The sequence below is a fragment of the Mytilus californianus genome, unplaced genomic scaffold (genome assembly GCF_021869535.1).
Source record: "Mytilus californianus isolate M0D057914Y unplaced genomic scaffold, xbMytCali1.0.p SCAF_6, whole genome shotgun sequence".
NCBI classification, from domain to species: Eukaryota; Metazoa; Mollusca; class Bivalvia; order Mytilida; family Mytilidae; genus Mytilus; species Mytilus californianus.
In genome coordinates this window covers 34,010,637-34,034,592 of record NW_026262712.1, presented here as the reverse complement: position 1 = coordinate 34,034,592, position 23,956 = coordinate 34,010,637, and the positions used below count along the sequence as shown (strand labels likewise).

The following is a 23,956-nucleotide window of genomic DNA, read 5'->3' as shown; positions in this document are numbered from 1 at the left end:
CAAGTTGGTCCAAATCGGGGTCCAAAACTAAACTTTGTTTGATTTCAACAAAAATTGAATATATGGGGTTCTTTGATATGCTGAATCTAACCATGTATTTAGATTTTTGATTTTTGGGCCCCATTATCAACTTTGTCCACATTGAGGTCAAAAGGGTCCAAAATTAAACTTTGTTTGATGTCATCAAAAATTGAATTCTTAGGGTTCTTTGATATGCTGAATCTAACCATGTATTTAGATTTTGGATATTGGACCATAATAGGTGAATGTCCAATTTAAAATTTTTAAGTTCTTAGACCACATTCATTCTGTGTCAGAAACCTATGCTGTGTCAAATATTTAATCCAAATGCAAAGCTGTATCAAGCTTGAATGTTGTGTCCATACTTGCCCCAACTGTTCAGGGTTCGACCTCTGCGGTCGTATCAAGCTGCGCCCTGCGGGGCATTTTATCTCATTGGCAATCATACCACATCTTCTTATTTTTATAAAGAAGAGAAATTTGTTATTTTCGTAAGATTCATTGGCCAATGGTCATAACTAACCAACTGGTATGACAAAAATAGATGAAAAATATTAAAACTTATTTGAAATCAGTTAATTTATATTTTAAATTATAAAATTTTCAAAACTTAGCTTCAAGAACATGTGACAACAATTGTCATTATTTTCATGACAATTTCTAGTCACTATATTTTTATAAATAAGTCAAAAATTTATCAACCAAAATGAAACTCTTATTTAACCTGTAATTGTTCAATGTACTATTTTTTTTGCAAATTCTCAGCTACATAATATCCCATACAAAATAGAAAATAGTCATTTTATGCAATTTGTGTATTCAAGTTATCACATATTGTGATATGTTTTCTTTAAATTAGAAGGGGGTTGCAAGCTTGATATCATTCATAATTTAAGCCATCGTTCATTTTGTAACTTATTAAAGTTTTAAATAAAAATGTTAAATAAAAACTTAGCTAGTGAAGTACGACATTCCTGATACTCATTAAGGCCTGGGTTAACACAAAAATTCAGATGTTAAAATTTTTAGTCAGTTCTTGAATTTGATGAAGGTGGCAGGTCTTTGAAAGTCTGTGTAAGTTTTAGAATAAGTTGATCCACTTAAAAGAGACAATCACTTTATAAGTCAAATCAGGTTTTCAATATAGAAATCTGAGTTTAGCCATGATCTACATGAAAATAAGATTGAATTTAGTTATGACCCTCGTGTAAATCATATTGGAATAATCAATGACCCTCATGTTAATCAGATTGAATTTAGCCATGACCCTTATGTAAATAGAATTGAATTTAGCCATGACCCTCATTGGAGTTGATTGAAACTAAGGACTAACCCTATTAAGATGCATTAAGGATGGAGTCAGGTGAAAATAAAAAAATCTGGAATTTAAAATTGATACTTTAAATCATAAGAGCATTAGTTAAGGTACAAAATAAGCTTAAAAAAATGATAGGTTATGGAACTCCTTTAAGAGATATATGATTTTGAAAAAATGGCGGGAAAAGGCTGACTTACACTTTTACTTATATTTAGCATTGGTATTATTAGGGTCTCAAATCGTAAGAAAAGAAATTTAGAATCTGCTTAAATTTTGGTAATGACCTTTTATGAGTTATTGAAGTCTTCTATGAAAAGAAAAGTGGGTGAAATGGGGCAATGTATTGTAGGAAAAATACCCAAGTACTCCAAACATCCTTGACAATCTGACAAAATTTCCGAAAGCTGAAATATCTACATCCTTTATGTATTCATTTTCTATTTTGTGTGACTTATGTTCTTTTATTGTTTTAAACCTCCCCGATTGGTAAAGGTGTTTCCAGAAACTATTGATATTTGGTATGAGAAAAAGGAGGCCATCATAAGGATACAAATGAATTAAATTGAGCTTTAGTAAGAGTATCCAGTAGGATTTTAAATTGCTGATATATCTTGATCATTATACTGTTGTTTCAAACTTTTTAACTGTACATATAATATGGAATTTAATAACAAAACAATTATTTAGTTTATATTAGTAAATATTGTAAAAGGTTATATCTTAAAAAATTCAAACTGCATGAAAGCAGGGGAGATAATTGATTTTTTTCACAACAAGAAGTTTGAATATAAAATGGTGGAAATATTTTCTTCATTTTTGGAAAGATACATATCAGATTAAATGATAAGACATAAAACCTAAGTAACTAATATATGCCAAATTCGAAATATTTCATATTGTTATTGATAATTAGTGAGAGGTAGAGGAAAAGGGGGATAGCTCAGCTGTAGTACAGTATTAAAAAAAAACCAACAAATAAATATTATAACTACGATAAGAAATAAAAGCATATAAAGCCATCACATATTCAGAGTACTCAATAATTTCTCTTTATAGTGGGTACAGTAGCATGATATAAGGATCACAAAGATCCTCAAAGGGGGTCCTACATTGCAATGTGTACATTTTGGTTAAGCTTTTAATTAAAGATTATAATTGCATCCTTTTACAAAAAAATAGAATCATATTTTTTTATAACTTTTGAAGCATACTTACTTCAAGAGACATGAAATGTTTTTAAAATAGAAGATATGTTTTCTATTTTTTTTTTTTTTTTATTGCAAATTTATTTGATGAGAATTTGGGAAAATTAATAACTGCGACTCTTTTCACACAAAATTTTACGATTATACTAAGTTATACTGAAATGTGTATGACTTACGAGTATTCTTACTCTTAAGATTTTTTTGAAAAGAGCTGCTGTACTTCTGCAGAGCTGTCTTCATATTTCTAACTTTCATTTTTTACAGATATTTGATTAAAAAGAATCTAAAAATAATTTTCATTATGTAAATTTCATTTACTATAAACCAACTTAATTTTCAAGCGCAATTTATTTTTGTGACTTTTGTTAGTGGAAGAAAAATTACCTATGAACACAAATACATCAAGAAAATAATCATGATAATAAAATCGCTAAAAATATAAATCCCATGAGAAAAAGCAAAAAACCATATCCATGAAAATTAGCTTGTTCACAGTAATCCTAACTATACTTTGGGTTATTTAAATATTGATGCGTAATACTGACCATCCTTACAGACCTTATGGTTACTGCTAGATTTCAATTTTTGTTCACTTGTATTTTTGGGTTGCTGTCTTGTGTCTTCTACTTCATATAACAGGAGAAGGTACATTTTGGGGCTTATTTGGCCATGAATAAACACTCATCAGTGAAACCAGGTTTATAGTTTTGTAGGCCTGACACATTTTTCGTCTTCAAACAAATCAAAAAGGAGATTTTTCAGATCAATAAAAAATATTTTTTGCCATTGAATAGATAAATGTAAAAAAGACACATCCTGTGTGAATACCTTTTTGGTTTATGTTTGTTTTCTAAATTATTTGTAACCAAGTGCTAGTCAATTAGTCAAGATTATGCATAGTTTTGCCAGTTTAATGAATTTACTGTTGTTTTATGGCTTTAAAATTTATGGTAAAGATATATTTTAAAACAAAATAAAAGTACAAGAATTCAACATTTCAATTTGTGAAACAAAAACATATTGAAATGTATTTGATTTTAGGACTAATTTGGTCTCAAATCCTACCTTCTCCATTTAAAGCATTGCTTACAGGATAAAGAAGGACAATACAAATATGGAATTCAAGAAGTACAGTATACTGTGAATTCATTATTATTCGTTGAATACCAGTTTTTGTGGATTTTGTTGGTACAGGGAAACCATGAATTTAAATGCTAAACAAATTACAAATTTTCTGTATGATTATATTCAGACTTTTGAAAAACCACGAAATCAAATATCCACGAAAATGCAAGTTTTCATCAATCCACGAAACTTGATACCCACGAAAATAAATGAATCCACAGTATTCAACTTTTTACAGGGAAAAATGGAAAACTAAAATTATAACTTGATTAATTGTAAATTAGAACAAAAATTAAGTTATGGAATTTTCATATCATGAATTTGAAATTGTATGTTGTATTTTCCATATTTTATATTTTAGTTGAGGAGAATGTACTGTTTGACTTTAGAGGAATCAGACTGGATTGGTTCAGGCTTCAGGTATGTTGTACCACTAATGGGTCCATTTTTTGTGTAGTTTAAAATTTCATGATTTCAACAGGTATGCTTTTATCAGTACTGTTAAGGTTCCTTTTTCATAGTTTGAATTTGGTTATTAGGTTTTATTTTTGTGTTTTACAGAATATCCATGAACTTATTGTCCTTAAAGATCAAATGTAGATCATAGGATATATATTTTGGCAAAATAAACCCCTCATGAAAATTTCCCACTTTATGGTATATAACTGACAAGGTTGAAAAACGAAAAACCTCAGGGCAAACAAGTCCATATAAAACAAAAAACTAAGCTACACTAACCCCGCCAAAAGTGGTGAACCCAGGTGCTTCAGAAGGGATACGATTGTAAAGTAAAACTGGTAAAGTAAGTTTAACTATATTTGACTGGTTTGACATGAATTTACACTTAAGGATAAATTATATCCCACTAAAGCTGTAAGCCTTTTTGATACACATCATAGTACTTAGAGGGACAAATGACACCATGACAAAGAAAACAATGCAAAAATTAATTTTAGTTGATACTGTAAATTTAATATTGTATTCTGTTTAAACAAAATATTTTGTTTCATGTATATATTTATGGACCTTTTGAGTCTGAAATAAAGACTATCTTATCTTATCTTAACTTATACAAGATAAGAATATTCATAACAATATTTCATTTTTTCAATGGTAAAAATGCTTCTATTCATTTAAATATAAACTTGAAATTAGCAGATTCCATTGTATGAGCTGGTCTACAATTGCTATGGTTCTGAAAAGTGAAAGATTCTGAAAAAAAAATTATATTTAAAAAATTAAAGTCTTGTACTGAATTAAAATGTGTGATTTTAGAAATGCAAGATCTATATGGCAGGTGGTCTGAAATTGAATTTAAAAAAAAAACACATTATGCTTCCATATAGTGTCAATGCAAATTTTCAAATGTTGACTGAAATGTAAAATTTATTTATGTGACTTAGGTACATCTTTTATTAATTTTTGAAAGATTAGAAGAAAAATAGTATTTTAAGTATCTGCCATCTACAACCGCAGTTACATTTTTTCAATGAATTAAAAACAAATATAAATTTCTGAATACACAATACTTTAACTGTGTATGATATTTTTGTTTATCATATTCCTGATTACTTAGCGATAGTGGCGTTACACTTTTAAAATCAGGGAGCAAAAAAGTTATAAAGAGTTATTTCAGGCATATACAAGTGTAGGAAAAGCAGCACTGATACTGAAGGACCACATAGACATTGCTAAACACATGAACACTATTTGCTTCCATACAAAGATGGTGGATTACTTAGATCAGATGTTGGTGGAAACTTCAGATTTATCAATATATTGGTAGGTAAAATACAGAGGGACTCCAGGTATTGAAGAATAAAGCAAGCAGATTCATTGCTATAAACCCTACTTAGTGAAAAGGAGGCTGTAGTGATTCATTGATTGTTTGATGTCTGTTTGTTCAAATCCAGAATTTCTTAAACCAGTGACTAAATTTCAGTATTTGTTGATGTTGAATGTCACATTCAGCGACATTGGTTATATCATAGAAACTAGTTTTCATGGTGGGAGAAAGCAGGCGCTGAGAAGAGAACCACTGATTTCAGTGAAAATATAAGGAAATCTGCAATGCGTATGGAAAGTGACATAGTTACTAATTGAAATTATTTTGGGGGTTTCCCATATCAAAACATGGACTTTGCAGTACGATATTTTCACATATTTTGGGTTATGATTTTGATCAGGAGAGGAGAAGCTGATTATATACCCTGATCCTATCAATCTTATTTCTCCAAGACTTTATTGTTATAAAATTTTTCGCACTCCATTGCTACTTATTTTAGCAACAAATTGATAATTAGATATTTATTCAGCATCAGAATTGTTAATTTCTATCAGTTTGGTTTAAAGACAGTTTGAGGGTTATTTCCCCTTTTATGTTTTAAAATAATTTCTATCATATGTTTTAACAGTTTTTGCATTGTAATCTGTTCTTATTCTAAATTTCTGTTCTACGTGATATCTGCATTTAGATTTATTTACTATATGTATATATATAATTATATGATATTTCCTTTTCTTATAAAAATCAAGGAGCAAACAAAATTATAATGAGTTATTTCCCTTTATACAATTAATATTCCAAGAATTAAATGCCTCGAACTAAAAGAGAAATTGAAATATTTGAGAATATTCATTTAAATTCTGAACAATATACTGTTTCTGAAATGAAATATAGAGTAACTTCCCCTTAAAAAGCTGTTTTTGTAAAAGATTTATATTACAGAAGAAATAATTGATGAATGACATTTTTTAAAATGAAATCATTTAAAGAAAAGCACATTTTACTTGAAATAAGAAATTGAAGTAGAATAAAATGTATATTCTGAATGCATTAAACTATTTTCCAATTAATTTATACTCTCAATGGATAAATATATGAACCACATGGGTGAAATCTTGTACTTTTTACAATTGCGTATTTATACATCCCGCACAACTTAATGTGCTATTTGTATCTTATATTCCTGTCTGTGATAGGAATTACAACAAACAAGAATTGATAAAGTCAATAGTAAGATATAACTCCAGTCCTTATGAATTATTTCTATCCAAATATAGCAGTTCTTTTAGATGGAAGTGCTCTAGGCCAGACAAATATTTGCTATTCCCGTAATTAAACACACTATTTATATTGACAATATAATATAAATCAAAGAAAACTGATTTAGTGACCATGCTTAATGATTTACAATAACAGACTTGACAGGTTTTGACGAAGTTAAATAATTATCTTACTTTTACTAAATATCATTTGCTTTCAGCAAATTTTTATCATCGTTTGTTTTATGTTTCCGTGTTTTGATGACTTTCAGTTTTGATTTCATGCAATAACCTGTTAAATGCTTATATTCTTAAAAAAAAGCTTAATGATGTCATTGACATCGTCTGACCTCGGTTAACTCATTCATAAAACGCATATCATGACGTGGGAGTAAGATTGGAACAGCTCAAACAAATCAGCTGACATATCAATATATTCATATTTTACCACAGGTGTGTACTCAAATTGTTTGAAGAATGTCATGTTAGAAATGGGAATATGATAATAGCTTAATGCTAATGTTAAAAATGAAATTGACACAATACATTATTTCTCTGCAAGCAGTCAATGTGTAATGGTTTACAAATAAGCTAATTCTTATATTCTTGTGCACTTTTATAAAGTGTCCTCCAAAGAGCTCTATTTTTCTTGGTACAAAATGGCAACTAAAATTATACAGTATTCTTGAAAAAAGATGTAAGAATCAATCATGTGCTAAATGTGTTTATCTACAGTAATGTGAAAAAGGGAATGATTTATACAATTTTAATTCTAGTTCATTGACTCAATCAAATAAAAACTTTAGAGAGTAGAATTTTTTTAATTTATGTCCTGCGTATATTAGTATGGGCATTATATTTTCCTGTCTATGTGTCTGTCCGTTTGTCCTTTCAATTTCAGATAAAAATTTAGGTTTGAGGTAATTTAAAATTTTTGGTAAAATTTTGTTTTATTAAATAAGAAAAGAAAGCACTAAATGATTATATTATTAATAAATGCAGTGAAAATTTTAGGATTGAGAAATGATATGATTTTTTCTTAAATAATATTTTCACATATATCAATTTTATAGCACAGTTACTATATGATCTCTTGAATCACCACTGTAGTATACTTTTAATTACTACTCATTTTTTTATTTTGCAGTTTTTATACTCAGATCTATGAACACCAGTTCAAACAATGTATGGAATTCCCAGCACAACATAGATTCAGTATTGTCTTCCCTATGATCTGTGCACATTTTATGAACGCAACACATGAGCTTTGTCCTGAAGAGGTAAAATTATGTAAAGATTACATCAAAACCCATATTAGGTTGAAGAAATTTACTCAGTTGAAACTGATGAATTTGTTTATTCATTAGTCACAATACAAAGTCAACAGAACTCTAAACAGAGGAGTCTTCCCTGGTCTAAGAGCAAATAATCATGAAAGTCTGATAATGGTGTTTTTAGTTTTAATTCAACCTACACAGAAACTTTCTAAAAAAATATGTCTAGTGACACAAAATTCAAATTCAAACTTGAACTGAAAATCTATGACAGAAAATACATTATGTCCTTACAACTTCATAGTACACAGATTAAGCTGAGGTGCTGTAAATTTTAATGAAAATGTTTTGAAAATAGCCCTGATTGAAAAAATAAATTGGTCCTACCTCTTTATAACATGATTTCAATTATTAATTTTCATATATAAATTATATGCATGCATGCTTACAGTAATTCAAAGTCACAAAGGATCCCCTGTAACGGAAAAAGTAGACGAAAAGGTAAAGGTCAACTAAAAAAAATCTTGATTTCGATGAAAGGATTCGAGTCATGTCGGTGGCAAAGCATTGACTACTGGGCTGATGATAACCATGGGGACTTGCATTCAACCAGCAGCTCTAATAGATTGGGAGACTGTTGCAGTCAAAAGGTTGCGGTCAAAGGCATATTAACCACACTATTATGAAATAAACTGAAACAGCTTTTTAATAGGTTCCTATTGTTGAAATAATAAAAATAAAATTATTTCATTTGCAAAACATTTAAAGCTTGTGGGGGCACCGCAGACCCCTTACCTCCGTAGAATCTGAGGTCAAGCTACACTTATGAGCCGATTAGTATAAATCTTAAATTTTTTTTATAATTTTCCATTGCTTTGCTTGTTTATTAAAACTAAAACTTGTATCCAGTATATAAACTGGTTCCTTCTTTATTTTATAGAGACATTCAATAGGTACCACAAGTGTCCAGTATACACACTGGTTCCTGAAGGAGATGTCAGATGAAGTAAACCAGGTGATAACAGCTATCTGTGAAGAGCAATGTATGCTAAGTGACAAGGTAATAGGTGTTTACTGAAACATTTATAGCCACTGTTTGTTTATACTACATTTAACCGCTATAGACTATTATCAATTTCATTTTTTGGCTAAATTTTAGAATAATCCATTGACTCTACCTTGATATATATGTGACATCACAGGGGGAAATGTATTTCTTATGCTTGTGCATACCGACTTGCTGAAGTGGTAACAAGAATTGTATTTTGTATTTAGAAATTCAAGGTGAAGGGGGGCACAGAGTAGAAGATTTAAAAAAAAAACAATTTGGCAATGAGAACTGTTAATTAGAAGGAAAGACTTACGGTAAATGTATATGGCTTCCCACCTAAAAAAACAACAAAAAAAACAACAAAAATCATCAACAAAAACAAAAAGTCAAAGATCAAATCAAATACCTTGACCAAAATAGTAATTGGCATAGCACAGAGAATTTAAAAAAGAGAACAGAAATTCTCCTTTAAACTAGGAATCAACATGGTACTTTGAAACAGAAAGATTACTAGGTGACTGCATGTATAAATTAATAAATTATTCTTTCAAGTGATCTTGGTACATTTTATTCTCTACAGTTACTACCAAAACATAGTGCAGATACCATAATACAGACAGCCCAGAAGAAAAGACCACAGGATAAAAAGAAAAAAACTGTTGCTGAACCTATTAAACCTGGACAAGAGAGTGCTAGAAAAAACAGAGAAGTCTTTACAAGGTAAAACAATTAACTTTTTTCGAAGTAAGAACCTTAGCTACTGATTTCAAGGATTGGAACAAAGAGATGAAGAACAGCAATAAAAGTGATGTTCCTTGGCTTTTTGTGTGTTTTTTGCTGTGTATGTACTGATTTTGTGTCATGGATGAATACCCCATATACTTTGAATTCTATTAAACAGTTTAAGGATGCTCGCTTCTCTGTTTCAAAGTAACAAGCTTTTTAAAAGACTGATATAAATTGATAGTATATAAATAAAGGAACTTAAAAAGCAGAAAAAAATTAAGGGTCCGTGTGCCTGTTTTCCAGATATAAGCCATTGAAAAAAAGACCTGAAATAATTCTCTCTAGACTTTCATATATTTAACATTGGCACCCTTTTTCTTAAAAAAAATTATGAAAAAATAACAAAGATTTTATAGCATTTTCAAATATGGCTTTTTAACCTATATGTCATAAAATTATGAAAAGAAAAGTAGGGGTTAGTGGGGAAATTTTTTCAATGTAGTGCACATGGATAAAACCGGAGGATTCCGAATATCTGGCAAAAATTCAAAAACAAGAGGAGCAAACATCCAAAGTTTTTGTTCTATGACCACATTATCAGTGGTTATAAATGATGTTCTTGCTATTTAAAGAACAAAGAAAGGGATATTGCATGAATGATGACTTATATCATCACATTTTTGTGAAAATAATTACAGCATAGGAATGAAAGAAGATAAGAGACGGTGTCTCTTAGATAGTAGCATAACAGTCCTCAACTTCCATGTTTTCTATATGTCTCTGGCGTCCAACGGCAAGTCTCCCATAAGGACGTTAGATGTCAGTGCATTCTTGGACTAGCCAATGAGATGCATTTATATACTAGTATCTTACATAATATTTTTAAATGGCCTGAAGACTAGAAAACATGTGCCTGATTGAATTCAACAAAGACTATTCCTTCATGGACAGAAAAACCACAAAACATTGGTAATATGAGGTTCCTGTATTGGGGCAAATTCATTAACAGGAAGTTAGGTCTAACAAAATCAACAAAAATGTGAGTACTTTGAGGATCTAAAAATTTAACAAGTTGTAATTTTTTACCAAATTTCTTTCTCAAATTTGCAAAAGGAATATTTGTAGATGTTATATTGTATCAAAGTTAAAATCTTTATATGGTATTTTTAGAATGGACAAGTTACATATGGCTCTAACGGAATTATGCTATGCTATAAACTACTGCAATGTGATACAAGTATGGGAGCATGGATTTGTACCGAGGGAATTCTTCTTACAACACTTAGAAACAAGATTTAATAAGTGAGTATTGGTGTATATTTATTGAAATATTATTGAATATTGTTTACTTAATAAACAATGACAAACAATGGAAAGGGACTTTTATAAATAGATATATGTAACAAAAAAAAAAAAAACATAGTTACATGAATCTGAAATTGGTTTGAAACTACCTTTTGACATTATATTAACTAGGTTTTTTTCACTGAAATGTTTCTTCAATATTGACCATTTGTATAGTATACATAGCTTTCTTGCAGCTTTTACACTTCCACATGTGTATATCAATTTAGATATAGGACATTATTTTAAGACACCAAGTACTTACTATTCTGATTCATGGAGTAACGTAATATGATAAATCATTTTCTCTAAATCGAAGCCTATTTATGCTTTCCTCTACTGTTTGATTATTTCTTTATAATCAAAATGTGAATCACACTGTTCATCTCAGTTATTCATAAGTCAATATTCAATTGTGACGTCAAATTTTCTGAATTTGCTATTTTGACTTCAATAGAAAAGTCAACTTTGCACAAAATAGAACACATCTTTTTTTCTGTCCATTGAAAAAGGAAGATACTGTTTGTCTTATTATTGTCTAAAAATCATTACAGAAACAGATTCCACCACTGAAAATTGTGCAATACAATATTTCTTCACACTCAACAGTAAAATTTTTAAATTCAAAGTTCTCAGCATGCCTCACATTTTAAATTATAAAATGGAATTGTCTCAAGTGAAGCCTTATCACATCACACCAAATGCAATGGCAGAATCTATATATATATATATATATTTGCCCCGTGAGATGTAACGATTGTTGAATATAGCATGCAAGGCCTGTCACATAGGTAAATCAACTTATCTTGTAATTAAAGTTTGTTTTAAGTTTTAAAACAGGATAGAAAAGTATTGCATGATTAGATAATTTATATGGCTTTTAATTCTGTAAATAAGAAATTATGAAAAAATGTGTTTTTTTTAAAATTGATGTATTTGTATGATGATGTACAATTGAGATACAATAAAGATTCCTTGATCACAAGTGGAATTAGTAAACCATCAATCAATCATATGTATTTCTATTTTAGAGCCTTAGTTGGAATGATGATGTACAATCCAGACACATCAGAGATTGCAAAACCATCGGAATTATTAAACAGTGTTAAATCTGTCATGAATGTCCTACAGGGACTAGAAAATTATGGTAGGTATATTAGATCTTTATAAAAAATATCTTTTTTTTTCTGCTGCATAGTTTACGTGGTTTTTAATACTTTTAGTTCAACTGACAGCTCTTTCAATCATCATCACTCAGTTCTCACCAGATCAGTGCCTTCATTGTTTGGTAAAAGCCTATTCAAATTAGGTTGAATGTTTCCACACTTCAAAACTCTGGATGAGTATAATAATCAGAAAAATCTGAAAATGGGAACATTTTTTTTCAGGGGGATGCTGAAAAGATAAAACACTACCAGTAGGTCATGATAAACTGTTTCAATTTATGGGAGGGGGCATAGGGTTTAGTTTTTTTTTTTTTTTTGTCACTGTAGGGAAGACCATTTCTGACTAAATATGAAAATAAGGAGATGTGGCTTAGTACATTCAATATTTACGTAAATTGAATTATACTTATTTTGTATTTTGCAGTAAACATAGACATTGCTAGAATCTTTAACAGTGTATTGCCACAACAGACTCAGCATATAGATAGCTTTACTGGGGAGAAAACAATTACTGCTAATTATACCAACTGGTAAGTTAGGAAGCTACCATTTGATTTTTATGGGGGGGGGGGGGGGGGGGGGATAGGATGCAATTTGAAAAAAAAAGGCAGGACAGGAGTTTTGAGTTAAAAAAAAAGGCAGGATGAGCAACTTGGCAAAAAAAAAAAGGCAGGATGACAATTTATGTAAAAAAAGTCAGGATACACTAAAAAAAAAGAAAGGCAGGACCGAATAAAGTGAAAAATAAAAAGGCAGGACAGAGATTACAATTAAAAAAAAATGCAGAACAAAGTTTTTCATCCTAGCCCCCCCCATAAAAATCAAATGGTAGCTCCCTTACTCAGGGCTCACACTTGCTGAAAGACTTTTAATCTGTTTCTGGTATTGATGTTTTAATGGATCCAAAACATATTTCTTTTAACATTCTATACACATGAGAACGAATGCTGTTTACATGCATGTAAAAACTTTTAAATTAACATTAACTTGATTTATAACTCATTGCGTTTATCTGACATAATTTTAATTGAATTGTGAAATCATTGAAATAACATGCACTAGGGATCAATGAGAAAAGCATTAAAGGACAAAGGACAACACATAACAAATAATAAGAAATATTGTACCACCAAATTAAGATAAATAGATGTTATTACATAGGTTTTAAAGAAATACCCTGATTTCCCAGTGAAATAAAAACCGATAATTTCACATGTGAAATTAATCCGATTATTCACTCCTCTGAGGTTATAGAACTATGGGTGTTATCAAGACATTTTCAATGACGTTGCATCCAAACGAATTGGGAATGCGTAGAAAAGATATAATTCCTTGTCATTTATACTTTTATCACCATTTAAAAGTCCATGGTCAATGTAATAAAAAAAAAACTAATCGAAGAATTCAAATATTGAAAAAATATTCAACTGAAGACCTGAACAACACTGATAATTAACTCACTCGTTGAATATTTTTCTATATTTGAATTCTATTATTTATTCTATAATTATTTAATTTCAATCATTGGCAGGTATCTGGAAGTATTATTACGGAGAGTGACAGTAAATGCAGGCCAGAATCCAGTCATATTTTCCCCCAACCATAAAGCCTTTGTCAGTATACAAACAGATGGGAACCAGTTCTTTGCTGCTGAGGAATATGCAGATTTGACAGAGTTAAGGGCCTTGGCTGAGCTGATTGGTCCATATGGTATGAAATATATGGGAGAGAGGCTGATGAATCATGTGGCTAGCCAGGTTGATGAACTGAAAGTAAGATGTTCAGACACTGTTTGTAACAGGGTCATGACTGTTTAAAGATACTTATTATCATTTCAGGGCTATATATTTAGAACCGAGTGAAAAAATTAAAAAAATTTCAAATGTTAAATGAATACACCCAGATAATCTGTATGATTTATAATTTGCACAAACTATATTAAATTTGTTTACATTTATTTATTTTTTTTTGGGGGGGGGGGCATTGGTGTAATGAAGAGCAACTGATCTTTTGATAAATAGTTTAAAGATTTAATAAAATATAATTTTATCAAAGTCATAATCTTGAAAGTATAGATTCCACAACTGTAGTGAGATAGGGGTGTGGAATCTTTTTCGCTAAAATCTTCTGTTTCTTAGAATTTACACATAAAGCAAGAGAAACGTGTATGCCTGGTAATTTAAAGTTAAAACTTCAATTTTTCCTGCAGAAACTAGTCGTCGGTAACAAAGAGGTCTTACAGAAACTGAGGACTAACTACGACAAACCAGAAGTAATGAGAGACTTGTACAGACAGTTAACAAGTAAGTTACCAGTATGAACTGGGTCCCTGTTCTCAATATTTTTACAGCTATGCAAGAGAGACCATCATTAGAATATTGTAGGATGTAGAATCTCGATTAAATTTAGATTTTCCAGAAAGCTGGAAATAATATATGATTGATGCTTTCTAACATAGATTTCGAGTAGATCTTGAGATGAATTAACAAAAATAGCACACATTTTCATACCTGCCAACTTTTCAAAATCTCCATGGGGGATTTTAAGTGCAGGAGGACATAATGCTCCTCTTATATTGTCATCAGTGTTTTTAATCTACTACTATATTGGTTAAATGGGTATATATGTGCTTAAATACTCTTTTAACTCATTTGAATGCCTATTTTGAGGTGGTCAGTTCGTATAATAAAGAATTTCAAAATTCAGGTCAAAACCTCTCATTGGGGATATCCTCCAAAAATAGGGATAGTTGGCAGGTCTGCATTTTCAATAAGTTACAAATCCTATAGCATATATAGTCCCATGAAGAAATAAGTCTAAGAATTTTGCTTAAAATATCTTCCAGCAGAGTAATATCTAAAGGTTTTTGGTATTATTGGTATTCCTCCATATTTTTATGACGTGTTACTGTAAATTCAGAAATTATTGTGAGGTTTTATTAATTTGAAAAATTGACTTGGTGAGTTTGCAATGATAAGAACTGGCATTCTGATATCTGAAACATATATCTATATGCTGATTTTTCTGAAGTTGCAATAATTAAGCTCACATTTTAGTCCATTCTTCATAAATAAAAATAATATATGTACACAATAATTTCTGAATTTAAAAACATTTTGTTCGACCTTAATTGGGGGCTGCTACAAGATGTTTCTCTTTAAAAATTACTCCTAGAAGCAAACAGTGTATATAAATAGAATATGTTACTCGATACTGACGGAAGACTCTATTTTATGTATTGACGTGTTGTTCAATTATCATTCACAGTTCTTATTATCATTCATAGCTATTTTACTTGGCTTTCAAAGGAAAAAATAAAATGTTTATTATAAGAATTGAAAAATGTACTTCACACAAGGCAAGATATTTTATTCTGTATTGTTAGCTACACATAAAATATAGACTGTAAACCATTTATAATGAATTTGGTTCTGTTGGTTAGCAGAAACTTCTAGCTAAGAAATTATACATGTGGAATTTATTAAGTTTCAAATTTTTCAACTAATCCAAATGCTGCCTTGGTTTTAAGATTTCATGGATTTTCTTTTTCATTCATCAATTATCAGGTAGCTGGTTAGTTAGTTCAGTTCAAATAATGGCAAAAAAAAATTGCAAAAATTATGAGTAAATTCAATGTTGCCCATATATAGCAGCTTGTTTCAGATTTACCCAAGTTCAGGCTGATCTGTAATGGACTTTTACAATTGGCAAATAATTTTAATAGTTCATGATCATACAGTTTAGAAAAAGAATTGATCACAAAAATAGACTTGTATGCACATTTTTCTGCCATAAGTTAAAATCTTGACATCAGAAGGTTGTTCTGAGACAAATCTACGGTCATTCAGAGACAAAATCCAGCTAAATACCTAAAAGTGTAAATATGTCTATAGGATAAAGAACTAATCATTTCTGTTTTAATAAAAATGTACTGCATTTTGAATAGTCATACAGTGTTAAGTATAAAACTAATCCTTTTGATATTTACATTTCAAAAATCTGAGATAAAAAATTGTTAAATTTGACTTAAAAAAACCCCAAAAAATCACTTTTGTTAACAAAGCAGTACTTTTATTTTGAAGACTTCCAGGAAAACGTATAACTAGCAATTAGTCAGTTAAATGGTTGCATAGACATGTATAATTTTCTTGCACCTGTAGATGTATGGTAGCTTTCACTAATAACCAATTTTACTGATTTATTTAGGACCCAAGCAATCAGCAAGTAAGATCTGAATGTTGTTTCTATCTTTTATGTCTGCGCTTGCAGCCGGTTTCCGGTCGTGTGATCCTATTGTATACACTGCACGATAATTGCCATGCACATGCGTGCTAGGTGGTTCATTCATGTTTTTTTTTTCAGGTTGTTTTATTTGCATTTTGTTGAATTTATGTTACTGTTTGAGAAATTTTACATTGATTTTAAGTGTTTAATTAGGTTTCAAATTTAGATAAAAATTGATAAAACGTACATACATGAATATGTCTTTACAGGTTTAAACTCAAAGTCACTGTATTTATATGTTGTCCCAAAGCTTAATAAAGTTATATATTTTGTCTCTAAGTAAAAGGTCTCTATTGTATGTTGTGATTGCTAGCTTATTCATTATGATGTTACCCATATCTGTTGTACTATTCTGTCTTGGAGTTTCATACAGGAAACCAAAGAAACATATATGAAATGCATTTCATCTTTCATTCTCATGAATTTCAACATTAATCCACTCTTGATAATTAAACTTTAAACCTTAACATGGTGGCAAGATGAAATATAAAATGTTCCTTTAGAGCTATTGAATAAATGAAAGTTTCTGAAGACTTAATTGCCTCTTCCTATGAACTTACTCTAAAGTTTCAATACTTAAAATGAGCAATATTTATTTCGAAAGCTATATATATTTTAGAAAAATTAGACTCTGTCTCACTAGTTGCAAAAACAGGTAGGAATTGTATTGAATAGAAATGTAAATTTTAGATATCCATACTTCCATTTAAATATGTAGTTATGTAAATATACTTATAAATGTATTGTGGATTCAGATCACAAAATTTCAGTTGTCTTACTGTGGATTCATAATTATTCATTAGATACCAATTTTCGTGGATTTCGTGGATACAGGTAAATCAGAAATTTAAATGTTCAAGGATTTACAAATTTTCTATTGGTTTGTATGCAGACATTGGCAAAACCACGAAATTAAATATCCACGAAAATGCAAGATTTCCTCAATCCACGAAAATTGATACCCACGTAAATAAATGAATCCACAGTATTTTAAGAAATTGTACAAATTCCATGGAAATTGAATTTTTCCTCATTGGACGAAAATTGTTAATACTGTAAATTCAGAAATTATTGCAAGCTGCATACAGATTATGAGATATATGTATCAGATGGGTCAACATCCCTAATGTGCCTCAAATTGAGGAACTCAAAAGTTGTGCGTAAACAAAAAATCTCTGTGTAGTGATATTGGATATGTTTCTATTTTTAACAAGTGACTGAGCTTAACCATTTGTGTTGATTTGGAAAGTAGAGTACCATAGAATAAATGTGTAAAAACTATGGAGCTATTAAATGTGTTCAAAGTATTAAATTTTCAAAGAACTTATTGTGTGAAAAAAGGGTTTTTGACCACGAGGAGCCGCATCACGAAAGGATTTTCAGGGTATGCTAATTTACGGAAAAATGAATCTCACTTGGTACCCCGAAAATTTAACCACACATGTGAAAATGTCTCAGCTTCGAAACGAGCCATCATACATATCCAAGTTTACGATATGGACTGAGCTACAGGAGAAAACATTACCATTACCGCCTACGGGAAATCAATTACGCATATTGACCCAGATATCATAAGGGGTATTTTTATACGACCGCAAAAAAATTTTTGTGGTCGTATATTGGTATGACGTTGGCGTCGTCGTCGTCCGGCGTCGTCCGGCGTCTTCCGAAGACACATTGGTTTTCGCACTCTAACTTTAGTTTAAGTGAATGGATCTTTATGAAATTTTACCACAAGGTTCAATACCACAAAAGGAAGGTTGGGATTGATTTTGGGGGTTATGGTAATAACAGTAAAGGAATTAGGGGCCAAAAAGGGGCCAAAAATAAGCATTTTTGTAACTTCCAGACATAACTTGTGTGTTAGTGTATGGATCTCTCTGACATTGTACCACAAGATTCCATATCACTAAAGGAATGCTGGGATTGATTTTGGGGGTAATTGCCTCCAAATTTTAGGAATTAGGGGCCAAAAAAGGGGCAAAAAACAAGCATTTTTCTAGTTTCATGACAATAACTTGTGTGTAAGTGTATGGATCTTTCTGAAATTGTACTACAAGGTTCCATATCACAAAGGGAAAGCTGGGTTTGAGTTTGGGGGTAATTGCCCTAAACGTTTAGGAATTTGGGGCCAAAAAGGGGCCAAAAAACACATTTTTTTCTAGTTTCCAGACAATAACTTGTGTTCAAGTGTATGGATCTCTCTGAAATTGTACTGCAAGGTACCATACCACAAAGGGAAGGCTGGGATTGAGTTTGGGGGTGATGAATCATAATGGGGGTTCAAAAAATTTTAGGGGGGGATTTATTTTTTTTTCCTTTTTTTCTTTTTTTCCTTTTTTGTTTCTTTTAAAATTTTCCATTTTAAGTTGGTTATTTCTGATTTATATTTAAAATCAAATAATAATGATATGGTAGGAGATACACACCAAACAGGATGTGTAAATTATTATATAATAAGTATTGTGCAATAGCAAGAAATTTTCAATTGCACAGTATTGCACAATAGCAAGAAATCTTCAATTGCACAGTATTGCGCAATAGCAAGAAATCTTCAATTACACAGTATTGCACAATAGCAAGAAATATCCAATAGCACAATATTGCGCAATAGCAAGAAATTGTCAATTGTACAGTATTGCGCAATAGCAAGAAATATTTAATAGCACAGGATTGTGCAAAAGAAGATACTTCCTATAAATTGCTTATTTCTTGACCAATTTCAATGGGGTTTTATTCTTGATTTCATGGGGTTCTTTAATATGCTGAATCTAACCGTGTATTTAGTTTTTGGATTTTGGGCCCCGTTTTTAGATTGGTCCACTTTGAGGTCCAAAGGGTCCAAAATTAAACTTTGTTTGATTTCATCAAAAATTGAATTATTGGGGTTCTTTGATATGCCGAATCTAACCGTGTATTTAGATTCTTAATTTTTGGTTCCGTTTTCAAATTGGTCTACATTAAGGTCCAAAGGGTCCAAAATTAAACTAAGTTTGATTTTAACAAAAATTGAATTCTTAGGGTTCTTTGATATGCTGAATCTAAACATGTATTTAGATTTTTGATTATGGGCCCAGTTTTCAAGTTGGTCCAAATCGGGGTCCAAAATTAAACTTTGTTTGATTTCAACAAAAATTGAATATATGGGGTTCTTTGATATGCTGAATCTAACCATGTATTTAGATTTTTGATTTTTGGGCCCCGTTATCAACTTTGTCCACATTGAGGTCAAAAGGGTCCAAAATTAAACTTTGTTTGATTTCATCAAAAATTGAATTCTTGGGGTTCTTTGATATGCTGAATCAAACCATGTATTTAGATTTTGGATATTGAACCATAATAGGTGAATGTCCAATTTAAAATTTTAAAGTTCTTAGACCACATTCATTCTGTGTCCGAAACCTATGCTTTGTCAAATATTTAATCACAATCCAAATTCAGAGCTGTATCAAGCTTGAATGTTGTGTCCATACTTGCCCCAACTGTTCAGGGTTCGACCTCTGCGGTCGTATCAAGCTGCGCCCTGCGGAGCATTTTATTATTATTGCAATACTCACCCAGTCGCATTATTTGCATTAATAAAAACCTTGCAATAATTTCTGAACTTACAGTATTAATTAATTCACAGTACATGTATATGATATTTTTATACGACCGCAAAAAATTTTTGCGGTCGTATATTGGTATGACGTTGGCGTCGTCGTCGTCGTCTGGCGTCGCCCGGCGTCGTCCGAAGACACATTGGTTTTCGCACTCTAACTTTAGTTTAAGTGAATGGATCTCTATGAAATTTTACCATAAGGTTCAATACCACAAAAGGAAGGTTGGGATTGATTTTGGGGGTTATGGTGCCAACAGTTAAGGAATTAGGGGCCAAAAAGGGGCCAAAAATAAGCATTTTTGTAACTTCCAGACATAACTTGTGTGTTAGTGTATGGATCTCTCTGACATTGTACCACAAGGTTCCATATCACACAGGGAATGCTGGGATTAATTTTGGGGGTAATTGCCTCAAAATATTAGGAATTAGGGCCAAAAAAGGGGCAAAAAACAAGCATTTTTTTAGTTTCATGACAATTACTTGTGTGTAAGTGTATGGATCTTTCTGAAATTGTACTACAAGGTTCCATATCACAAAGGGAAAGCTGGAATTGAGTTTGGGGGTAATTGCCCAAAACGTTTAGGAATAAGGGGCCAAAAAGGGGCCAAAAATAAGCATTTTTCTAGTTTCCAGACAATAACTTGTGTTCAAGTGTATGGATCTCTCTGAAATTGTACCACAAGGTTCCATATCACACAGGGAATGCTGGGATTGAGTTTGGGGGTGATGAATCATAAGGGGGTTCAAAAAATTTGGGGGGGGGGGGATTTTTTTTTTTCCCTTTTTTTTTTATTTTTAAAATTTTCCATTTTAAGTTGGTTATTTCTGTTTTATATTTAAAAGCAAATAATGAAGATATGGTAGGAGATACACACCAAACAGGATGTGTAAATTATTATAAAATAAGTATTGTGCAATAGCAAGAAATTTTCAATTGCACAGTATTGCACAATAGCAAGAAATCTTCAATTGCACAGTATTGCGCAATAGCAAGAAATCTTCAATTGCACAGTATTGTGCAATAGCAAGAAATATCCAATAGCACAATATTGCGCAATAGCAAGAAATTGTCAATTGTACAGTATTGCGCAATAGCAAGAAATATTCAATTGCACAGTATTGTACAAAAGAAGATACTTTGTATAAATCGCTTATTTCTTGACCAATTTCAATGGGGTTTTATTCTTGAATTCTTGGGGTTCTTTAATATGCTGATTCTAACAGTGTATTAATTTTTTAGGATTTTGGGCCCCGTTTTTAAATTGGTCCACATTGAGGTCCAAAGGGTCCAAAATTAAACTTTGTTTGATTTCATCAAAAATTGAATTATTGGGGTTCTTTGATATGCCGAATCTAACCGTGTATTTAGATTCTTAATTTTTGGTTCTGTTTTCAAATTGGTCTACATTAAGGTCCAAAGGGTCCAAAATTAAACTTAGTTTGATTTTAACAAAAATTGAATTCATAGGATTCTTTGATATGCTGAATCTAAACATGTATTTAGATTTTTGATTATGGGCCCAGTTTTCAAGTTGGTCCAAATCGGGGTCCAAAATTAAACTTTGTTTGATTTCAACAAAAATTGAATATATGGGGTTCTTTGATATGCTGAATCTAACCATGTATTTAGATTTTTGATTTTTGTGCCCCATTATCAACTTTGTCCACATTGAGGTCAAAAGGGTCCAAAATTAAACTTTGTTTGATTTCATCAAAAATTGAATTCTTGGGGTTCTTTGATATGCTGAATCTAACCATGTATTTAGATTTTGGATATTGGTCGTATCAAGCTGCGCCCTGCGGAGCATTTTATTTATTATTTGAGAATGTGTCGATATACCACTATTAACTCTAGTTTGCATTCAAACATGTATAATGTACAGTTAAACAAATATCAATTATTATTTGAAAATTGTATCTTTTCGTCAATATTTTTTATAAGGTCATACTGTCTAGACCCCCTCCTTTCAAAATTCTTTCCATACGCAATCATTGTGATCTTGTCCAGACCATATAAATAACAGTTACAAAATCTCATACAGTTTTTGTTAAATTATCTTCCGCCATCGTCAAATGATAACCGCCATTGTCAAAACTTGTTATCGTTTTTCTAGTCGCCGCCATTTTGGTTAGCTAAAGATCACTAATTACTTGTACAGGTAGATCGACACACCTGACAGGAGAACTCATTTAATTAAGAAGTCCATGTGTAATGTTTAAACAATGTCATGTAGTTAAAAGGGAGATCACTCAACTGACAAATTTGTTCAATTACCTACTTACCGTTTCGGAACCTAATGCATTTTTGGTTATATTATAAAATGCATACATGAAAATGTTTTGATTGGATAGAAATGCCCTACACAATGGTTATTAATACAAAAAATGCTGGAATGTCATTTTCATTTTGATAAAAAAAATTACCAATTATACTTTCTATTCTCAAAGGGTGATTTACAAATGCATTAAGATACTTTAAATATGTTGTTACTACCGAAATGCTTTCCAGAGTTTTTTTTTAAACAAAATTCAGGTAAACCCTAAAGATTAATTAAAATCAGCTAGCTGTGCTTTTGCTATTCTTGTATATACATGCTTCATCTTTCAATAATTATTATCCCAATTGTTGATGGGATAAATCTGGCTTCAAATTTCAAAAAGCACTTTTTTTATTTAGTAATGAACTTATGATTTACTATACTGATTTGGGTTAGAAGTAAAGTGATGAATATATGGACGATAATTTCAGGTGTTTATTCAATAATACCAAGTAATAATGTTTTATCCCGTTCGCTTTTTCCCGAATGTGACCTACCAAATTAGACTTATTACTGGGTTTGTACTAACATGAGCAACACGACAGGTGCCACATATGCAGCAGGATTTGCTTACCCTTCCGGAACACCTGGGATCACCCACAGTTTTTTGTGGGGTTTGTGTTGCTCAGTCTTTAGTTTTCTATGTTGTGTTTTGTGTACAATTGTTTGTCTATTGGTCTTTTTCTTTTTTATCCATGGCATTGACAGTTTTTTTTTCGACTAATGAGTTTGAATGTCCCTTTGGTATCTTTCGCCTCTCTTTTACCATTTTGATTTTCAGTTAAAAAAATTTGCAGTTTTGGGATTAAGTCTTCTTTGAATACTTTTAAATCCTTTAATTGAAGATAATTTTGAAATTGCCTCTTTACATAATTTGGTTCAAATTCATTCCATTCTCCAAACTGACCTTTAACCTCGCCATTAATTTTGCAAAAAAATGTTTCACTTGCCTTTGGAAGTTCTATAGAAACAGTTAGCTTCATGGGTTAAAATGATGTCATTTTATTAGTCCACAGCTTGTGATGTGAAATATTTTTTTTGGAGGGGGGGGGGGTGGGGGGGGGTGATGAGAGTGCTAGAGAATTGATAAAAAATTCAATATCTGCAATCCTGCAGTTTCTGACTGAATGAATAAAGTATATATAAATACTGCATTTTATGATAAATCTCTCTTTTAAACTTATATTATTTATAGTTTATGCATGAAGTTTTGTGTGTATTTTTTCTTTCCATTTATTTTTTTAGGGAAGATTACTTTGTCGACTTCAATTTGTGCAAATAAATAATGTGATTTTAATTTTAATTGTCGTTTATGATAAGCATATTTTGAAATGTCTCGAGGATTTATTTCTTTTTGAATGATAGTACAATTTAGATATTTAGACTAACAGAAATATCATCATGAATTAATCATATTGTTCTTGAAATATACCTTATCATGAGCTATACACAGACTAACAGTATTGGGCCTGTGGAAA

The 23,956-nt window shown here is 30.9% G+C and overlaps 1 protein-coding gene across 12 annotated transcripts in view; it reads left to right on the top strand.

Annotated features, from left to right (window-relative positions):
* LOC127706038 (nck-associated protein 1-like) overlaps positions 1–23,956 on the top strand; it is a 79,263-nt gene that overhangs the window by 35,767 nt on the left and 19,540 nt on the right. For 7 of the 12 annotated variants that reach the window (XM_052210433.1, XM_052210430.1, XM_052210431.1 and 4 more), the window contains exons 16-26: positions 4,031–4,089; positions 5,306–5,451; positions 7,862–7,994; positions 8,929–9,048; positions 9,620–9,759; positions 10,936–11,067; positions 12,141–12,256; positions 12,700–12,805; positions 13,807–14,047; positions 14,485–14,578; positions 16,482–16,499. In XM_052210433.1, the coding sequence (XP_052066393.1) occupies positions 4,031–4,089; positions 5,306–5,451; positions 7,862–7,994; positions 8,929–9,048; positions 9,620–9,759; positions 10,936–11,067; positions 12,141–12,256; positions 12,700–12,805; positions 13,807–14,047; positions 14,485–14,578; positions 16,482–16,499 (1,305 nt within the window). The remainder of the gene's footprint in view (positions 1–4,030; positions 4,090–5,305; positions 5,452–7,861; positions 7,995–8,928; positions 9,049–9,619; positions 9,760–10,935; positions 11,068–12,140; positions 12,257–12,699; positions 12,806–13,806; positions 14,048–14,484; positions 14,579–16,481; positions 16,500–23,956) is intronic. The other 5 variants (XM_052210435.1, XM_052210434.1, XM_052210432.1 and 2 more) reach the window with 1 other exon arrangement.